The 19,837-nt window shown below is 42.2% G+C and overlaps 1 protein-coding gene across 1 annotated transcript in view; it reads right to left on the reverse strand.

Moving 5' to 3' along the window:
* The window catches only part of LOC126419539 (dynein axonemal intermediate chain 7-like), a 770,648-nt gene that overhangs the window by 666,237 nt on the left and 84,574 nt on the right, over nucleotides 1-19,837 (reverse strand). The window contains exons 5-6 of the mRNA XM_050086729.1: nucleotides 3,913-4,047; nucleotides 3,753-3,827 (exon numbers count right to left, since the gene is read on the reverse strand). Of these exons, the coding sequence (XP_049942686.1) occupies nucleotides 3,753-3,827; nucleotides 3,913-4,047 (210 nt within the window). The remainder of the gene's footprint in view (nucleotides 1-3,752; nucleotides 3,828-3,912; nucleotides 4,048-19,837) is intronic.

Consider the following 19,837-nt stretch of genomic DNA (forward strand, 5'->3'; position numbering starts at 1 on the left):
TCTCACCTTGTTTACCTCTACATGGGGAGGGGGGGGGGACGAGGGGGAAGGGGGGGGGGAATGTATCGGTGTTTAGGAAAGATGGATAAACTTTGTAGCTGTGGAGTTAGACTGTAAAGCATTTTGTTATTTTTATTGAGGTGTCATGATGAGAATCATGCCCAACATTTGCTGAGATTGTGCACCATATTAATTCTCCTGCCACCAATTGCATCAAGCAACATGCTGGCTTCGCTCTTGTGCTTGAAAGGATTTGTTTTACTCGTCAATGTTTGGATTCTGCTTCAAAAGAACTGTTTCATTCCCATTTAATGTTTGCTTCAAAACTGTCTGATTTCACTTGGGATTGGTTGGACGGGCATGGACTCAATCTGATTGGGAATACAATTCTGTTACTGCCTGGCATTTGGCAAAGTTTGAACATTTTCATCGCTCAGAATCTGATTTTATATCTCGATGTTCTGTGATGAATCTCACAGAGAAATCTTTTGATTATGCAACCTTATCCATGCTAGGGAAGGGTTTAAATTTGGCACCCACACCAAAGAGCTTGCCAATAGTTGATTTTATTAGTTCAATTGAACGGACAGTTTGCAGACTTCCTCCTGACACTGCAGAGGAAGTTAGGAGGGATGCATGCTGTTTTTTGACTAAGGCTCGTCCACCCAAGAGTAATGTAACAGCAGTAGAGAGGGCTGCTTTACGCTCTCTCAAAGATCCTGATATCGTTATTTTACCTGCAGATAAGGACGATGCCACCATTGTGTTAAACAAACAGGATTATGTACAAAAGATGCAACATTTATTATCTGATTCAGCATATCGCAGGATCCATACTGGCCTGGAGAGAAAGACCAATAGCCTCCTGAAGAAAAGTGGTTTGTCGCAGGACACTATCAAGAGTCTTAACACCTATAGTGCTGTTTCCACCTAGGTTATATGGCCTTCCAAAGGTACATCTACATCTATACTCCGCAATCCACCATACGGTGCATGGCGGAGGGTACCTCATACCACAACTAGCATCTTCTCTCCCTATTCCACTCCCAAACAGAACGAGGGAAAAATGACTGCCTATATGCCTCTGTACGAGCCCTAATCTCTCTTATCTTATCTTTGTGGTATTTCCACGAAATGTAAGTTGGCGGCAGTAAAATTGTACTGCAGTCAGCCTCAAAAGCTGGTTGTCTAAATTTCCTCAGTAGCGATTCACGAAAAGAATGCCTCCTTTCCTCTAGAGACTCCCACCCAAGTTCCTGAAGCATTTTCGTAACACTCACATGATAATCAGACCTACAAGTAACAAATCTAGCAGCCCACCTCTTAATTGCTTCTATGTCCTCCCTCAGTCCGACCTGATAGGGATCCCAAATGCTCAAGCAGTACTCAAGAATAGGTCATATTAGTGTTTTATAAGCGGTCTCCTTTACAGTACACAAGTACACAAGGAAGGGGTTCCTTTCCATTCTATAGTGAGTAATATTAGCACTCTGACATATCGTGTGGCCAAGCAACTTACTTCTCTGTTGAGTGCACAAGTTGGTCGGTGTGAACATCATACCAGGAACTCAGCAGATTTCTTATGTCATCTGGAGGGAATGCGGTTGAATGACTCTGGTATTTTAGTAAGTTTTGATGTGGTCTCTCTCTTCACTCTTTATCCTCTGTCTGATTTGTTGTGATTAATTGCAGTTATGTATGGTGCTGAACTAACTAATCTATTTTGGCATGTGCTGACATCCACCTACTTTTTATTCAATGACCAGCATTATGAGCAGACAGATGGGGTTGCAATGGGTAGTCCGTTGTCTCCTGTGGTCATAAACTTGTTTATGGAAGACTTCGACAAAAGTGCATTGGAGTTGGTGCCTTAGAAACCCACCTGTTTCTTCAGATATGCTGATGATGCTTTTTTGTTTGGCCTCATGGTAAGGAGAATTTGAATGCCTTTTAGAATATCTGAACTCAATCCACCTGAACATTCATTTTACGATGGAGGTGGATGTTTTGGTTAGAAGGAAGGTTGATGGATCATTTGAATGTGCAGTTTACAGAAAATGTACTCACACCAACTTGTATTTACTGGCTAATAGTTGTCACCATCCGGCTCAGTGTGAATGGGTACTTCGTACCTTGGTAAATAAGGCACTTTAACTTTCCATAAAGGATATTAATTGGAAGAAAAGAGATTATCTACTGACAGAGAGAGGGCGCCAAGTGCAGTTGCATAAGCATACAGTGTAGCAGCTTCCTTCCTTTACTGCTGAAATCAGCATTCCTGGCTCATCTCGTTTGAATGCAGAATTTAATTTTAACTTGTTCCTTCAATGTTTTTATCATTCCCAATCTCGTGGATGTGTAACAAGTACAGTGAAAGTTGCATTAGTTCCTTGTAACAATAATATGAATCATTTATCTCAAAAATTTTTATCTCAACAATTGGAAGGTCTTTTCATATTTTGCTCGGCGTCGTCCTTTAAACAGTTGGCATTGAGTAGGTATGTGGCAATGGAAATGGGTTAATAATTGCTTGAATAATTGGGAAAATTGATTGGGAAGAATAGCTGAAAAGAAATTTGATGGTAATTTACGAATTTGAGCACAATCTTGGGTGAACTTTAACTGATACCAATATCAACAGACCTTCAGTATCATTACATTCAAGGTCAATAGATATAATTTACATTACATACTGCTGCTTCCAGTAGTGTGTGGTACCAAATAATCACTGCAACCATTGACATTATTGATCTTCAATTAATTCCATAATGTTTAGTCCTGATCGTGACAAAGTTGATGCAGGAATGCTCCTCCGGATACCGCTTAAATTATTCTTGTCTGTACTGAACCTCTTGATGCAGAATCATGGTAGCGAGTGAAATGATGAACAGATAGGAGTTCATCTCAAACTGTGTGAATAAATATTCCTTTTCTAATAACTTTTTATAACACTTTTAATGAATGGTTAAAATACACATTTTTTCAATGCTGGTACAACAGATCCAAGCATACTTCCGTATGCTATCACTTACCTAAACAAAAGGGTGAAGATCCATGAATTAATAAAATGAAGAGTGCATTTCTTACTTTGTTTCATACAGGTATTTAATGATGTATGAAAACATTATCCTTGCCACAAAACAACTTGTTAATTTACTTTTGGTGGTGTCTATGACTCACTCAGTTTACATGTAACTTATATATAAGAAAAGAAAAGCATGAAAAAATAATAAGATTCAATATAGAACATATAAATGTATGGCCCCAAAAGAGATGTTGACATTTCATGTCAATTAAAGGCTATATTTCACAACAACCAGGAACTACAGCCGGTGCAGCAAACTAATGCTATGTCCCAGCAACACATAAAAACAGCATAGCGTATTTCTGTGAACACAGTATGGTCGTAAGTGTGTTTCTTGCTGCCTGCAAAAGAGTCAGTCAGTTGAAAGGTAGGAAGGTCTCCTGGGACAGAAAGGATTTACCGCTTAGATGTTAAACAGGTCACCAATGGGAGATTTTTGGTATCCTTTATTTTGTATTCTATATGTTTATAATGAACCATTTAACACCAATAATATGTTCACCCACATATTATTTGGATAATAAGTGAACAAAGAGCAAAGTGAGATCAAACCCAGTGTTAATAATAATTCAGCAGTGGAAGCAGATGCACTGCTAATTTTTGGACCCATCACTTTATAAATTATATGTGACATATTAAAACATTTTTGCCTTATGTGATACAATACCTCTTTCCAGTGTTCTACTTGGCGACCGCTAACTCCAGTAGGCATGTCTATCAGTTCTTCAAGTTTATTAAGGAGCTGAAACATGAATTCCAAATTTTATATAAGGAAGCAACATAATTATAAATGAGCATGGTACAGTAATTTTAGGCATTTGACTTACAGCAAGAATGATGTCTGTCTTCTTGACAACAGTTTCTATGTCATCATCTTCCTGCTTCCACAAATAAAGGAATGTATTCATTTGTGGGACATTAGCAGGATCTGGTAGACCATCACATTTCATGTACTGCTCCCACTGTAAATACAAGCATGAAGCACAATGGGTGACAATATTTTATTTCATTTGTTTAGTGCTACAGACATAGTAGGAACCTTACCCCAGAGATGATTTCCATTATTAAACTTAAAAGTAACACAACCTCTTTTTTATTTATAAAATGACACAAAAATATTCCAAAAATGAAGACAGAGTGGAGATGTGGTTCTGGCAGAAGTAAAGCTGTGAGGATGGGTCAGGGATATGCTTGAATAGCTGGATAGCTTGGTCAATAGAGGATCAGTAGAGTGGCTAGTGCACTGGATTTGCATTCAAGAAGATGATGGTTGAAACCCATGTCCAGCTATCCAGATTTAGGTTTTCTGTGCTTTCCCTATATCATTCCATGCAAATACTGGGATAGCCCTGTGAAAGGGCATGACTGATTTCCTTGCCTATTCTTGACACGATCTAAGGTTGTGCTGTCTCTAATGAACTTCATGTCAACAGGATATTAAACCCAATCTCCATACCCTCCTTAAGTCAGTAGAGCACCTTCCCATGAAAGGAAATAGCCCAGGTTCAAGTCCTGGTCTGGCACACAGTTTTAATCTGCCTGGAAATTCCATAAAAATATTTAGTTTAAAACATGATACAAGCTTGAGAAAGAAAGAAGATGGAAAGAAAATTATTACAGATAATATTATTTAAAGTATGAAAAATGGAAGGAACATATAATGTCCACATAAGGGAGACAAACTTGATGACAATATTATAGAAAGAGAAGAGGAAGCAGGTTGAGAGGAGATGGGAGATATGACACTGTGAGAAAGAAAGCAGAGCACTGAAAGATCTAAGTAGAAACAAGACACCCAGAGTAGACAGCACATCCACTGAATTATTGAGATCTTTGGGAAAGCCAGCCATGTCAGAACTATTCCACATGGGATGCAAGATGTATGAGAGGCAAAATACCATAAGGCTTCAAGAAGAACATAATAACATCAGTTCTGAAGAATGCAGGTGCTGATGGGTATGAACACCACTGAACCATCAGTTTAACAAGTCATGATTGCAGAATACTGACACGAATTATTTACAGAATATTGCAAAAACTAGAAGAACCTGACCTCAAGGAAGATTAGTTTGGTTTGCATGAAAATGTAGTGACACATGTGGCCTTGTTGACTTTATGATTTACCTTAGAAGACAGATTAAAAAATGCAAACCTACATTTGTAGGAGCCGTAGAATTAGAGAAATCTTTTGAAAATGTTGACTCAAATACACTCTTCGAAATTTTGAAGGCAGAAAGAATAAAATACATGGAGCAAAAGCCCATTTATAACTTGTACTGAAACCAAATTGCCATCATAAGAGTCAAAGGACATGAAAGGAAAGATATAGTTGAGATGAAAGTGAGCAGGATTGCAACCTATCCCCTTATGTTTTTCAATCTGTACATTGAGAGAACAGTAAAGGAAGCCAAGGAGAAATTTGGAAAGGGAATTAAAATTCAGGGAGTAGAAATAAATACACTGAGATTTTCCAGTGACATTGTAATTCTGTCAAAGATGGCTAAGGACATGGAACAGCAGTTGAATGAAATGGGTAATGCCTTGAAAAGAAGTTATAAGATGAGTATCAATGTATCTAAGTCAAAAGTAATGGAACATAGTCAAATTAAATCAGACAATGTTGACAGAATTAAATTAGGAAATGAAACACTAAAAGGAGTACATGAGTTTTACTATTTGGTCATCAAAATAACTGATGATGATCACAGTAGAGATGGAATAAAATGCAGACTGGCAATAGCAGGAACAAGTTTCTGAAAAAGAGAAATATATTAACAATCAATAGAAATGTAAGTTTAGGAAGTCTTTACCTTAGGGGGAAAAAAGGACAGGTATACACTCACACACACACACACACACACACACACACACACACACACACACACACACACACACACATATCAATCCACACATACAGAGACATAAGCAGACATACACAGGGTGTTACAAAAAGGCTCGGCCAAACTTTCAGAAAACATTCCTCACACACAAAGAAAGAAAATATGTTATGTGGACATGTGTCCGGAAACGCTTACTTTCCATGTTAGAGCTCATTTTATTACTTCTCTTCAAATCAAATTAATCATGGAATGGAAACACACAGCAACAGAACGTACCAGCATGACTTCAACCACTTTGTTATAGGAAATGTTCAAACTGTCCTCCGTTAGCGAGGATACATGCATCCACACCGTCGCATGGAATCCCTGATGCGCTGATGCAGCCCTGGAGAATGGCGTATTGTATCACAGCAGTCCACAATACGAGCACGAAGAGTCTCTACATTTGATACCGGGGTTGTGTAGACAAGAGCTTTAAAATGCCCCCATAAATGAAAGTCAAGAGGGTTGAGGTCAGGAGAGCGTGAACACCATGGAATTGGTCCGCCTCTACCAATCCATCGGTCACAGAATCTGTTGTTGAGAAGCGTACGAACACTTCGACTAAAATGTGCAGGAGCTCCATCATGCATGAACCTCATGTTGTGTCATACTTCTAAAGGCACATGTTCTAGCAGCACAGGTAGAGTATCCCATATGAAATCATGATAATGTGATCCATTTAGCGTAGGTGGAAGAACATACTGACGAAACTAAAATGAGCTCTAACATGGAAAGTAAGCGATTCCAGACACATGTCCACATAACATCTTTTCTTTATCAGCGGGTGAGGAATGTTTCCTCAAAGTTTGGCCATACCTTTTAGTAACACACACACACAGATATATATATATATATAAAGGGAAACATTCCACGTGGGAAAAATATATGTAAAGACAAAGATGATGAGACTTACCAACCAAAAGCGCTGGCAGGTCGATAGACACACAAACAAACACAAACATACACACAAAACTCAAGCTTTCGCAACAAACGGTTGCTTCATCAGGAAAGAGGGAAGGAGAGGGAAAGACAAAAGGATGTGGGTTTTAATGGAGAGGGTAAGGAGTCATTCCAATCCCGGGTGTGCAAAGACTTACCTTAGGGGGAAAAAAGGACAGGTATACACTCGCACACACACACATATCCATCCGCACATACACAGGCACAAGCAGACATTTGTAAAGGCAAAGAGTTTGGGCAGAGATGTCAGTCGAGGCGGAAGTGCAGAGGCAAAGATGATGTTGAATGACAGGTGAGGTATGAGTGGCGGCAACTTGATATTAGCGGAGATTGAGGCCTGGTGGGTAACGGGAAGAGAGGATATATTGAAGAGCAAGTTCCCATCTCTGGAGTTCTGACAGGTTGGTGTTAGTGGGAAGTAACCAGATAACCCGAACAGTGTAACACTGTGCCAAGATGTGCTGGCAGTGCACTAAGGCATGTTTAGCCACAGGATGATCCTCATTACCAACAAACACTGTCTGCCTGTGAACATTCATGCAAATGGACAGTTTGTTGCTGGTCATTCCCACATAGAAAGCTTCACAGTGTAGGCAGGTCAGTTGGTAAATCACGTGGGTGCTTTCACACGTGGCTCTGCCTTTGATCGTGTACACCTCCCGGGTTACAGGACTGGAGTAGGTGGTGGTGGGAAGGTGCATGGGGCAGGTTTTACACTGGGGGCGGTTACAAGGGTAGGAGCCAGAGGGTAGGGAAGGTGGTTTGAGGATTTCATAGGGATGAACTAAGAAGTTACGAAGGTTAGGTGGATGGCGGAAAGACACTCTTGGTGGAGTGGGGAGGGTTTCACGAAGAATGGATCTCATTTCAGGGCAGGATTTGAGGAAGTCGTATCCCTGTTGGAGAGCCACATTCAGAGTCTGATCCAGTCCCAGAAAGTATCCTGTCACAAGTGGGGCACTTTTGGGGTTCTGTGGGAGGTTCTGGGTTTGAAGGGATGAGGAAGTGGCTCTGGTTATTTGCTTCTGTACCGGGTCGGGAGGGTAGTTGCGGGATGCGAAAGCTGTTTTCAGGTTGTTGGTGTAATGGTTCAGGGATTCTGGACTGGAGCAGATTCATTTGCCATGAAGACCTAAGCTGTAAGGAAGGGATCGTTTAATGTGGAATGGGTGGCAGCTGTCATAATGGAGGTACTGTTGCTTGTTGGTGGGTTTGATGTGGACGGACGTGTGAAGCTGGCCATTGGACAGGTGGAGGTCAACGTCAAGGAAAGTGGCATGGGATTTAGAGTAGGACCAGGTGAATCTGATGGAACCAAAGGAGTTGAGGTTGGAGAGGAAATTCTGGAGTTCTTCTTCACTGTGAGTCCAGATCATGAAGATGTCATCAATAAATCTGTACCAAACTTTGGGTTGGCAGGCCTGGGTAACCAAGAAGGCTTCCTCTAGGCGACCCATGAATAGGATGGCATACGAGGGGGCCATCCTGGTACCCATGGCTGTTCCCTTTAATTGTTGGTATGTCTGCCCTTCGAAAGTGAAGAAGTTGTGGGTCAGGATGAAGCTGGCTAAGGTAATGAGAAAAGAGGTTTTAGTTAGGGTGGCAGGTGATCAGCGTGAAAGGAAGTGCTCCATCGCAGCGAGGCCCTGGGCGTGTGGAATATTTGTGTATAAGGAAGTGGCATCAATGGTTACAAGGACGGTTTCCGGGGATAACAGACTGTGTAAGGATTCCAGGCGTTCATGAAAGTGGTTGGTGTCTCTGATGAAGGATGGGAGACTGCATGTAATGGGTTGAAGGTGTTGATCTACATAGCCAGAGATATGTTCTGTTTCAACAATATCTTTGCCTCTTCACTTGCACCTCGACTGACATCTCTGCCTAAACTCTTTGCCGTTACAAATGTCTGCTTGTGCCTGTGTATGTGCGGATGGATATGTGTGTGTGTACGAGTGTATGCCTGTCCTTTTTTCCCCCTAAGGTAAGTCTTTCTGCTCCCGGGATTGGAATGACTCCTTACCCTCTCCCTTAAAACCCACATCTTTTCGTCTTTCCCTCTCCTTCCCTGTTTCCTGATGAAGTAACCGTTTGTTGTGAAAGCTTGAATTTTGTGTGTATGTTTGTGTTTGTTTGTGTGTCTATCGACCTGCCAGAGCTTTCGTTTGGTAAGTCACATCATCTTTGTTTTTAGATATATTTTTCCCACGTGGAATGTTTCCCTCTATTATATTAATATCATTAATTTGAACCCAACAATTACGTTTGTTATTGTCACTGTTGCATTTCGAAATCTTTCCTGTCGTCTTATTTTCTCTTTGTGTTTTTGCCAGTAGTTTCACTTTGTATTCACCTTCTCCTTTTTACCGTAATCTGCTATACAATTTTATCCCACCTATATATACTCAATAATACGTAACCCACTTCCAAACCATAACCAAAAAAATTTTTTTGCCGCTTTCAACACTACCGCTGCTATAATATCCACCATTTCTAGTTCACAAACAGATCCTTTCACCTTTTAAACAACCATTTCGGCTAGTTCTAATAACTTTCGCTTTATTTCCATTTCCGTTTTTCCCACATCACTGATAATTTTTAGCCGCTTCCCACAGGTTTTAACGTCATTATTTCTTCGTCAGGCAATTGTTAGCCTCATTTTCATAATCTGCCACCACAAAACCACTCCTTTTAATATATTACACGCAGTTTTTTCGAAATTTTCCCGAATTTCTCCGTCCTTTAACGTGTTTTGGCGGCAACACAACCACCTAACCTTTGTGGACATCGTTGTCTACCAACCCAAGTCCAACATATCCCAGCTATAACCAACACCTTCTCGCCTTTTTTCACACCAGATCTCCAGTTACTTTCCAGTTCACCTCTATCTCTCCCCATATATTTTTATTTTCATTTTCATTTCAGCCTCATGTTACACTTTCCACCTTCTAATACCATGTCACCCTCACAACACCCCCACAACGACCCCATTAAGTTTTATTTACATTCCCTCCGCAAACATGCCTTCGCCATAGCCAGATTACGCTCCCATATTCTATTTTCTCAGGCTTGTCTGACATTTCGCATTACCCCCAAAGGCCTCGCACTTAAAGTTCCCATCTCTGCCTGCAACCCTTCTTTCCATCGGTCCCTATACCAGTTCCAAACTGAACAATCCATTGCCCTCACCCACCTAATCCTTCACCTACACATCAACTCAGCCAATGAACACACCCGTCAACTCCTATCCTTAATAAAAGTCCTTAATCTTTCCTCTCCCACATCCACACCGGCTGTTCAAAGCATCCTCCTACAGGCCAACCGTAAATTAGAACAGCATGCCACCCTCCACCTCAAAAAACTATCCAGTCTCCTGGTTTCCCACTTCCGGAAAGGCAACTCACTCACCCTTCACAACCTTTCCAGCAAACCTCAACCTCCTCTCATTGCACACAACCCCAGTCTCTCCCATCTACTCAATCTCCCACTTCCAGCTCCACTCCCTCCAAAACCTCAAAATTCCAATCAACACAATCTGGAACCACAACACCCCAATTCAGTAGTTAACCTTTCCTCCAACCTCTCTCCCAATCCGGAACCTCTGTCCTATCCAAAGGCCTCACCTTCAGCCCCACTCCCAGATTCAAACAAACAGCCCTCGTCAAAGATTTACTGTACTACACTCGTACTCTCTGCTGGAAATATCACTTTGCCACTAAGAAAAATGATCCTAATCCTACTCCTAATGATCCAACTCCCCAAGACACCATCCAAATTGAACCCCGCCTGGAACAGTTCAGTCCTCCGTCGCAGCGGGACCCACCTCCTCTTCCTCAAAACCACCCTCTCCAAACCTTCCAGGAATTTCTGACTTCCAGCCTTGCATCTCAATCCTTCTTAAAAAACCTTAATCCCACTCCCAACATCACCACTGCTGAAGCCCAGGCTATCCGTGATCTGAAAGCTGACCGATCCATCATCATTCTTCCGGCGGATAAGGGTTCCACGACCGTGGTACTTGATCATCGGGAGTATGAGGCTGAGGGACTGTGTCAGCTTTCAGACAACAACACATACAAAGTTTGCCAAGGTAACCCCATTCCCGATGTCCAGGCGGAGCTTCAAGGAATCCTCAGAACCTTAGGCCCCCTGCAAAACCTTTCACCTGACTCCATCAACCTCCTGACCCCACCGACACCCCGCACCCCTACCTTCTACCTTCTTTCTAAAATCCACAAACCCAATCATCCCGGCCGCCCCATTGTAGCTGGTTACCAAGCCCCCACAGAACGTATCTCTGCCTACGTAGATCAACACCTTCAACCCATTACATGCAGTCTCCCATCCTTCATCAAAGACACCAACCACTCTCTCGAATGCCTGGAATCCTTACCCAATCTGTTACCCCCGGAAACCATCCTTGTAATCATTGATGCCACTTCCTTATACACAAATATTCCGCACGTCCAGGGCCTTGCTGCGATGGAGCATTTCCTTTCATGCCGATCACCTGCCACCCTAACTAAAACCTCTTTCCTATTCACCTTAGCCAGCTTCATCCTTACCCACAACTTCTTCACTTTTGAAGGCCAGACATACCAACAATTAAAGGGAACAGCCATGGGTACCAGGATTGCCCCCTCGTACGCCAACCTATTCATGGGTCGCTTAGAGGAAGCCTTCTTGGTTACCCAGGCCTGCCAACCCAAAGTTTGGTACAGATTTATTGATGACATCTTCATGATCTGGACTCACAGTGAAGAAGAACTCCAGAATTTCCTCTCCAACCTCAACTCCTTTGGTTCCATCAGATTCACCTGGTCCTACTCCAAATCCCATGCCACTTTCCTTGACGTTGACCTCCACCTGTCCAATGGCCAGCTTCACACATCCGACCACATCAAACCCACCAACAAGCAACAGTACCTCCATTATGACAGCTGCCACCCATTCCACATCAAACGGTCCCTTCCCTACAGCCTAGGTCTTCGTGGCAAACGAATCTGCTCCAGTCCGGAATCCCTGAACCATTACACCAACAACCTGAAAACAGCTTTCGCATCCCGCAACTACCCTCACGACCTGGTACAGAAGCAAATAACCAGAGCCACTTCCTCATCCCCTCAAACCCAGAATCCCCCACAGTAGAACCACAAAAATGCCCCACTTGTGGCAGGATACATTCCGGGACTGGACCAGACTCTGAATGTGGCTCTGCAGCAGGGATACGAGTTCCTCAAATCCTGCCCTGAAATGAGATCCATCCTTCATGAAATCCTCCCCACTCCACCAAGAGTGTCTTTCCGCCGTCCACCTAACCTTCGTAACCTCTTAGTTCATCCCTATGAAATCCTCAAACCACCTTCCCTACCCTCTGGCTCCTATCCTTGTAACCGCCCCCAGTGTAAAACCTGTCCAATTCACCCTCCCACCACCACCTACTCCAGTCCTGTAACCCGGAAGGTGTACACGATCAAAGGCAGAGCCACATGTGAAAGCACCCACGTGATTTACCAACTGACCTGCCTACACTGTGATGCATTCTATGTGGGAATGACCAGCAACAAACTGTCCATTCGCATGAATGGACACAGGCAGACAGTGTTTGTTGGTAATGAGGATCACCCTGTGGCTAAACATGCTTTGGTGCACGGCCAGCACATCTTGGCACAGTGTTACACTGTCCGGGTTTTAGATATATTTTTCCCACGTGGAATTTTTCCCTCTATTTTTTATATATATATATATATATATATATATATATATATATATATATATATATATATATACGAGGGCGGTTCAGAAAGTAACCTCCGACTGGTCACAGTGCGGGTTGTGGGGGGAGTAGCGACGCCATCTGTCCGTTCACGCACTCAACAGGTAAGTCGGCATCAAGCCGTGGTCGAGTGAACATCGTACCTGCACTAGTTTAGTTTTTGTGGCAGTTTGAAATGTGTGCTGCAATAGAAAACCCCGCCAAATGTGAAGTGCGTGCTGTCATAAGGTTTTTTACAGCCAAAGGATATTCTGCAGCAGCTATTCATCGTGAGCTTTGTGCCGTGTACGGACCAAGAGTTATGAGTGAAGGAGTTGTCCGTGAATGGGTACGTTTATTTAAAAGTGGACGAGAAAACGTTCATGATGAAGAGAGGAGTGGTAGACCATCATTGGTGACTGACGAACTCGTTCAGACAGTTGATGCAAAAGTTTGTGAAAATCGACGTTTCTCAATGTCGGAGTTGTCTACTGGTTTTCCACAGAATTCTAAGACTCTCTTGTACGAGATAGTGACAGCAAGATTGGGTTACCGTAAGTTCTGTGCACGATGGGTGCCCAAAATTCTTACCGACCACCACAAAACTCAAAGAATGGTCTCTGCATTAGACTTTCTGTCACGTTATGAGGACGAAGGAGAACCATTGTTAAACAGAATCGTGACCGGTGACAAAACCTGGATTAAGTACGTGAACCCTGAGACAAAAGAACAATCAAAGATGTGGGCACATTCAAATTCGCCTACCAAACCAAGAAAAGCCTCACAAGATTTTTCTGCCAGAAAACTGATGGCAACGGTGTTTTGGGATGCCAAAGGGGTGTTGTTGATTGAATTCATGGAACGTGGTACGACCATTAATCAAGACGTGTACTGTGAAACAATAAAAAAGTTACGACGGGCTATACAGAACAAACGCCGTGGTATGCTGACTTCCGGTATCATTTTTTTGCACGATAACGCCCATCCTCACTCTGCTCGCAGAACAACGGCCCTTCTTGAATCCTTCAAGTGGGACGTTATCAACCATCCACCTTACAGCCCAGACCTGGCGCCAAGTGATTATCACCTCTTCATGCATTTGAAGAAATGGCTCGGGTCACAGCGGTTTGATGACGACGAAGAGCTCAAAGATGCGGTCACAGGCTGGCTCCAGGCACAAGCGGGTGATTTTTATGCAGAAGGAATTTCAAAGCTTGTGAAGAGATACGATAAGTGCCTCAATCGCTATGGAGACTATGTAGAAAAATAGTGCAAAGATGTAGTTGTAAGATGTATATATTAAAATATTTTTATTTAACTTGGTGTATTTTTTTAAATCAACCGGAGGTTACTTTCCGAACGGCCCTCGTATATATATATATATATATATATATATATATATATATATATATATATATATATATATATAAAAACAAAGATGATGTGACTTACCAAATGAAAGTGCTGGCAGGTCGACAGACACACAAACAAACACAAACATACACACAAAATTCAAGCTTTCGCAACAAACTGTTGCCTCATCAGGAAAGAGGGAAGGAGAGGGAAAGACGAAAGGAAGTGGGTTTTAAGGGAGAGGGTAAGGAGTCATTCCAATCCCGGGAGCGGAAAGACTTACCTTAGGGGGAAAAAAGGACGGGTATACACTCGCACACACACACATATCCATCCACACATATACAGACACAAGCAGACATATTTAAAGACAAAGAGTTTGGGCAGAGATGTCAGTCGAGGCAGAAGTGCAGAGGCAAAGATGTTGTTGAATGACAGGTGAGGTATGAGTGGCGGCAACTTGAAATTAGCGGAGATTGAGGCCTGGTGGATGACGGGAAGAGAGGATATATTGAAGAGCAAGTTCCCATCTCCGGAGTTCGGATAGGTTGGTGTTAGTGGGAAGTATCCAGATAACCCGGACGGTGTAACACTGTGCCAAGATGTGCTGGCCGTGCACCAAGGCATGTTTAGCCACAGGGTGATCCTCATTACCAACAAACACTGTCTGCCTGTGTCCATTCATGCGAATGGCCAGTTTGTTGCTGGTCATTCCCACATAGAATGCGTCACAGTGTAGGCAGGTCAGTTGGTAGATCACGTGGGTGCTTTCACACGTGGCTCTGCCTTTGATCGTGTACACCTTCCGGGTTACAGGACTGGAGTAGGTGGTGGTGTGAGGGTGCATGGGACAGGTTTTACACCGGGGGCGGTTACAAGGGTAGGAGCCAGAGGGTAGGGAAGGTGGTTTGGGGATTTCATAGGGATGAACTAAGAGGTTACGAAGGTTAGGTGGACGGCGGAAAGACACTCTTGGTGGAGTGGGGAGGATTTCATGAAGGATGGATCTCATTTCTGGGCAGGATTTTAGGAAGTCGTATCCCTGCTGGAGAACCACATTCAGAATCTGATCCAGTCCCGGAAAGTATCCTGTCACAAGTGGGGCACTTTTGTGGTTCTTCTGTGGGAGGTTCTGGGTTTGAGAGGATGAGGAAGTTGCTCTGGTTATTTGCTTCTGTACCAGGTCGGGAGGGTGGTTGCGGGATGCGAAAGCTGTTGTCAGGTTGTTGGTGTAATGCTTCAGGGATTCCGGACTGGAGCAGATTCGTTTGCCACGAAGACCTAGGCTGTAGGGAAGGGACCGTTTGATGTGGAATGGGTGGCAGCTGTCGTAATGGAGGTACTGTTGCTTGTTGGTGGGTTTGATGTGGACGGACGTGTGAAGCTGGCCATTGGACAGGTGGAGGTCAACATCAAGGAAAGTGGCATGGGATTTGGAGTAAGACCAGGTGAATCTGATGGCACCAAAGGAGTTGAGGTTGGAGAGGAAATTCTGGAGTTCTTCTTCACTGTGAGTCCAGATCATGAAGATGTCATCAATAAATCTGTACCAAACTTTGGGTTGGCAGGCCTGGGTAACCAAGAAGGCTTCCTCTAAGCGACCCATGAATAGGTTGGCGTACGAAGGGGCCATCCTGGTACCCATGGCTGTTCCCTTTAATTGCTGGTATGTCTGGCCTTCAAAAGTGAAGAAGTTGTGGGTCAGGATGAAGCTGGCTAAGGTAATGAGGAAAGAGGTTTTAGGTAGGGTGGCAGGTGATCGGCGTGAAAGGAAGTGCTCCATCGCAGCGAGGCCCTGGACGTGCGGGATATTTGTGTATAAGGAAGTGGCATCAATGGTTACAAGGATGGTTTCTGGGGGTAACGGATTGGGTAAGGATTCCAGGCGTTCGAGAAAGTGGTTGGTGTCTTTGATGAAGGATGGGAGACTGCACGTAATGGGTTGAAGGTGTTGATCTACGTAGGCAGAGATACGTTCTGTGGGGGCTTGGTAACCAGCTACAATGGGACGGCCAGGATGATTGGGTTTGTGAATTTTAGGAAGAAGGTAGAAGGTAGGGGTGCGGGGTGTCGGTGGGGTCAGGAGGTTGATGGAGTCAGGTGAAAGGTTTTGTAGGGGGCCTAAGGTTCTGAGGATTCCCTGAAGCTCCGCCTGGACATCAGGAATGGGATTACCTTGGCAAACTTTGTATGTGGTGTTGTCTGAAAGCTGACGCAGTCCCTCAGCCACACACTCCCGACGATCAAGTACCACGGTCGTGGAACCCTTGTCCGCCGGAAGAATGATGATGGACCGGTCAGCCTTCAGATCACGGATAGCCTGGGCTTCAGCAGTGGTGATGTTGGGAGTAGGATTAAGGTTTTTTTAAGAAGGATTGAGAGGCAATATATATATATATATATATATATATATATATATATATATATATATATATATATATATATATATATATATATATGAGATGGGCAAGTTCCCATTTCCGGAGTTCTGACAGGTTGGTGTTAGTGGGAAGTTGCCCTTCAGTATATCCTCTCCTCTCGTTATGCGCCAGGCCTCAACCTCCGCTAATTTCAAGTTGCCGCCGCTCATACCTCACCTGTCATTCAACATCCTTGCCTATGTACTTCCGCCTCGACTGACATCTCTGCCCGAACTCTTTGCCTTTACAAATGTCTGCTCGTGTCTGTGTATGTGCGGATGGATGTGTGTGTGTGCGAGTGTATACCTGTCCTTTTTTCCCCCAAGGTAAGTCTTTCCGTTCCCGGGATTGGATGACTCCTTACCCTCTCCCTTAAAACTCACATCCTTTTGTCTTTCCCTCTCCTTCCCTCTTTCCTGATGAAGCAACCGTTGGTTGTGAAAGCTAGAATTTTGTGTGTATGTTTGTGTGTCTGTTGCCAGCACTTTCATTTGGTAAGTCACATCATCTTTGTTTTTAGATATGTTTTTCCTATGTGGAATGTTTCCCTCTATTATAATTATATATATATATAATTTTTTTTTTTTTTTTTTTTTTTTTTGTCAGGTTGGGAAATTACCCACTTACTATATCCGATAATTCATCTAATGAGTAGAAGGAGTTGCCATTAAGAAATTCTTTTAATTTCCTTTTAAATGCTATATGGTTATCTGTCAGACTTTTGATGCTATTAGGTAAGTGACCAAAGACTTTTGTGGCAGCATAATTTACCCCCTTCTGAGCCAAAGTTAGATTTAACCTTACGTAGCGAAGATCATTCTTTCTCCTAGTGTTGTATCCATGTACACTGCTATTACTTTTGAATTCGTGAGGATTGTTAATAACAAATTTCATAAGTGAGTATATATATATTGTGAGGCTACAGTGAAGATTTCTACCTCTTTAAATAAGTGTCTGCAGGATGATCTTGGATGAGCTCCAGCAATTATTCTGATTACACGCTTTTGTGCAATGAACACTCTTTTACTCAATGATGAGTTACCCCAGAATATGATGCCATACGAAAGCAGTGAATGAAAATAGGCATGGTAAGCTAATTTACTCAGATGTATATCACCGAAATTTGCAATGACCCTAATAGCATAAGTAGCTGAACTCAAACGTTTCAGCAGATCCTCAGTGTGTTTTTTCCAGTTCAACCCCTCATCAATGCATACACCTAGATATTTTGAATATTCTACCTTAGCTACCAATTTCTGATCGAAGTCTATATTTATTAATGGGGTCATTCCATTTACTGTGTGGAACTGTATATACTGTGTTTTGTCAAAGTTTAATGAGAGCCCATTTGCAGAGAACCACTTAATGATTTTCTGAAAAACATCGTTTACAATTCCACCAGTTAATTCTTGTCTGTCGGGTGTGATAGCTATACTTTTATCATCGGATGAGGAAGTACTAAATCAAAAAGGGAAAAATAAATTTATGGTACAACCTGATTACAGGAAAGCATTAATTGACAGTACACAGAATAAGCAATTTGGTAGTATGGGGAGAGGGGGAGGAGTGTTGCAGATTCAGCTGCGTGTAGGCTGCAGTAGTTATTGAGAAATGAAGAGGCTCACACCGGATGGAGTTGGGTGGAAAACTGCATCAAAACTGTCTTTCGGTGAAGATTGCAACACCAACAGTATTTAAAGTGTCTGTTTCTGAAATTACACATAACTATTGGAAATGGGACAAGGATTTGTGCAGGCAATCTATTCCACTCTCTATGTGTCCTATTAATAAAGGAACAATTTCCTATTTCAGTTTTCTGAACCCTGTCTCTAATTTAGTGTCAAGATTTTCTTCTTTTATGCTGTAATTTTTCCTAGGCTCATTCACCCAGTATTCCAGTTGAACTACTTGCCCAGCTATAACTATATAAAATAACAGAATGACTGTTTCACTCTGTGTATGTGACCAGGACTCCAAATGGAAGCTTGCCTTTTCTGAGGAATGCTCTTATCAACTGATCTATCCAGGCATGAATCACAATCTGTCTTTTATTTTTGTCATTACCTATCCTATGTCCCAAATTTTACAAAAGTTTTTCTATTTATCTGATATCTGAAGGACAGAACATTCCAAGAAAATTGCTTAGTAATAGCTTAGGAGATTGTTTCCAGAACAAACTTGTCACTGTGCAGTGGCATTTCAAAACTTTCTGACAGGATTAAAACTTTGTGGCAGACTGAGGTTTGAACATGAAACCTAGCCTTCCCTTGAATTGAGTCCCAGCCTGGGAAACAATTTTAATCTGCCAGAAAATTTTATACAAAATAACATTGCCATCAGTGTAAAACTACACAATTTTAATGCAAGAAAATGTTGCATTTGAGCAATTAAAAAGAGAGTTTGATAGTATTATAATGGTGATGCATGAATGTTAATTGAATAGCTTTCAAGCTTGTAGTTCACTGGCAATGTCTTAAGAAGAGACATCAATGTTCTAAAGAAAGAAAATCAGAAACTGAATTCATAGCAAAAATCAAGCAAAGTGATCCAAATCAAAAATGATAAATCATACAACTGGAAGGAAGTTAGACAAAAAGGGTAACGCTTTAGCCACAAAAATGCCACCAAACTTTCTAAAAGTAAGTACATTTATGGATAATAACAAATATCATGTATTACATTCAAATTACTGTGATAAGGACTACACAAGTGATTGTAAATTTGCAAAAATTAATATGCAGAAAATAAACAGTAATTTTGGAAAAATGATAGTAAGGAACAGAGATCAATTAAATAGCATAGTGCATCCTTCCTAATATATTAGTACTGGCAGAAAACTGTCTAGCATTTTCCAAGAGAAAAATCAAGGCACTGAGTTACCAGGTGGTGAAACCTGGAGGAAGAACTAAAAAATATATAGCATTTTATTTTACAACAAGAGCATTTCACAATGCTGAACCAGTTTTGACCAATCAGTGTTAATCTTCAGACTAAAGGGGCATTGTAAAGCAGGTCTCATTATTGACAATTCAATGGGAACCACTTGCAACACATACTATTCAGCCTGAAGATGATTAGGGGCTGGTCAAGACTGATTATGAGTGGGTGAAATATTCATGTAATTACATCATGAAAAATTATAATAAAGCATCATAATCATCTTCATCTCCAGCTTCCAGCTGCTGGCTACATATGTTTAGAACATTAGCCTTTCCATCTTTTCCTGTTCTCTCACTAAATTTTCTCTCTACTCTGTCCCAGTCTTCTCCTTTCATCACCACACATTCCTTCACTTCAACAATCCACCTGTCTCTCAGTTATACTCTAGGTCTCTTGCCTCCTATTGTCATTACATGGGCCTGTGTTGATATCCTGCCATCTCTCA

Source organism: Schistocerca serialis, chromosome 9, assembly GCF_023864345.2.
Source record: "Schistocerca serialis cubense isolate TAMUIC-IGC-003099 chromosome 9, iqSchSeri2.2, whole genome shotgun sequence".
Taxonomy (NCBI): Eukaryota; Metazoa; Arthropoda; class Insecta; order Orthoptera; family Acrididae; genus Schistocerca; species Schistocerca serialis.